The following is a 748-nucleotide window of genomic DNA, read 5'->3' as shown; positions in this document are numbered from 1 at the left end:
CGTCTCTTCATATTCTATTAACTTACGATTGAAAGGATTGAGTTTTAGCCTGTAAGAGGTGGCGGCTCGGTGAGGCGTCCATCTGATGCAGAAGGAGTCATAGCCGACGTTGTATGTAATGAGGTCAGTCACATTGAGGTACACTGCAAACAGCATTTCACAGTTAGAGCCGGTGTTTTAAAACAATCTCGTAACATGTCCGTACGATTTCTCAGTCAAAGAAACAAGCACATACAGGTGGTTCCCTGTCCGACCAGAGCACCGCTCACTCCTGCGTCATACTGAGCATAAACCTTCAGGTCATACGTGGTGCCAGGCTGCAGGTTGGGCAGGATGTGTGTAGTAACATCTCCAACAAACACTTCCATGGTGTTATCCGTGCCTGGAACAACACGTGGAACAGAACTTACTAGAACATGTGTCAGCATGACCTACAACAGGATGTCTAGATTATGACAACACGGTAAAATCATCTAAAATGGTCTCTTACCCACTGGGGTATAGACCAGATTATAACCATTGACCCGTGCAGGTACAGGGTCCCAGGACACACGGAAACGAGTGTACCACTCATCTGAAACACGCAGGTTACGAGGCTCCAGGAGACCCACTGAAGGAGAAGAAAGAAACATAAAACCGGAGCCAAGACACTGATAATTTCCCAGTGTGCACTGATTTCCAGCACAGCTTCTTTGGTACAGTCAACAGTCTATCTATCTATCTATCTATCTATCTATCTATCTATCTA

At 45.7% G+C, this 748-nt stretch overlaps 1 protein-coding gene across 1 annotated transcript; it reads right to left on the bottom strand.

Annotated features, from left to right (window-relative positions):
- Nucleotides 1-26: 26 nt before the first annotated feature.
- LOC107682434 (collagen alpha-1(XII) chain-like) lies at nt 27-610 on the bottom strand (the record flags this gene model as incomplete). Its single annotated transcript, XM_016478672.1, has 3 exons — nt 27-143; nt 236-382; nt 491-610. Coding segments are annotated over 3 exons (384 nt in total), but the record flags the coding sequence as incomplete, so codon positions are not given.
- Nucleotides 611-748: the final 138 nt, after the last annotated feature.

This window comes from Sinocyclocheilus anshuiensis, unplaced genomic scaffold (genome assembly GCF_001515605.1).
Source record: "Sinocyclocheilus anshuiensis isolate Anshui unplaced genomic scaffold, SAMN03320099.WGS_v1.1 C32177571, whole genome shotgun sequence".
NCBI classification, from domain to species: Eukaryota; Metazoa; Chordata; class Actinopteri; order Cypriniformes; family Cyprinidae; genus Sinocyclocheilus; species Sinocyclocheilus anshuiensis.
Note: the sequence above shows the minus strand (reverse complement) of the source record. Positions and strands in the feature narration are given on the sequence as shown.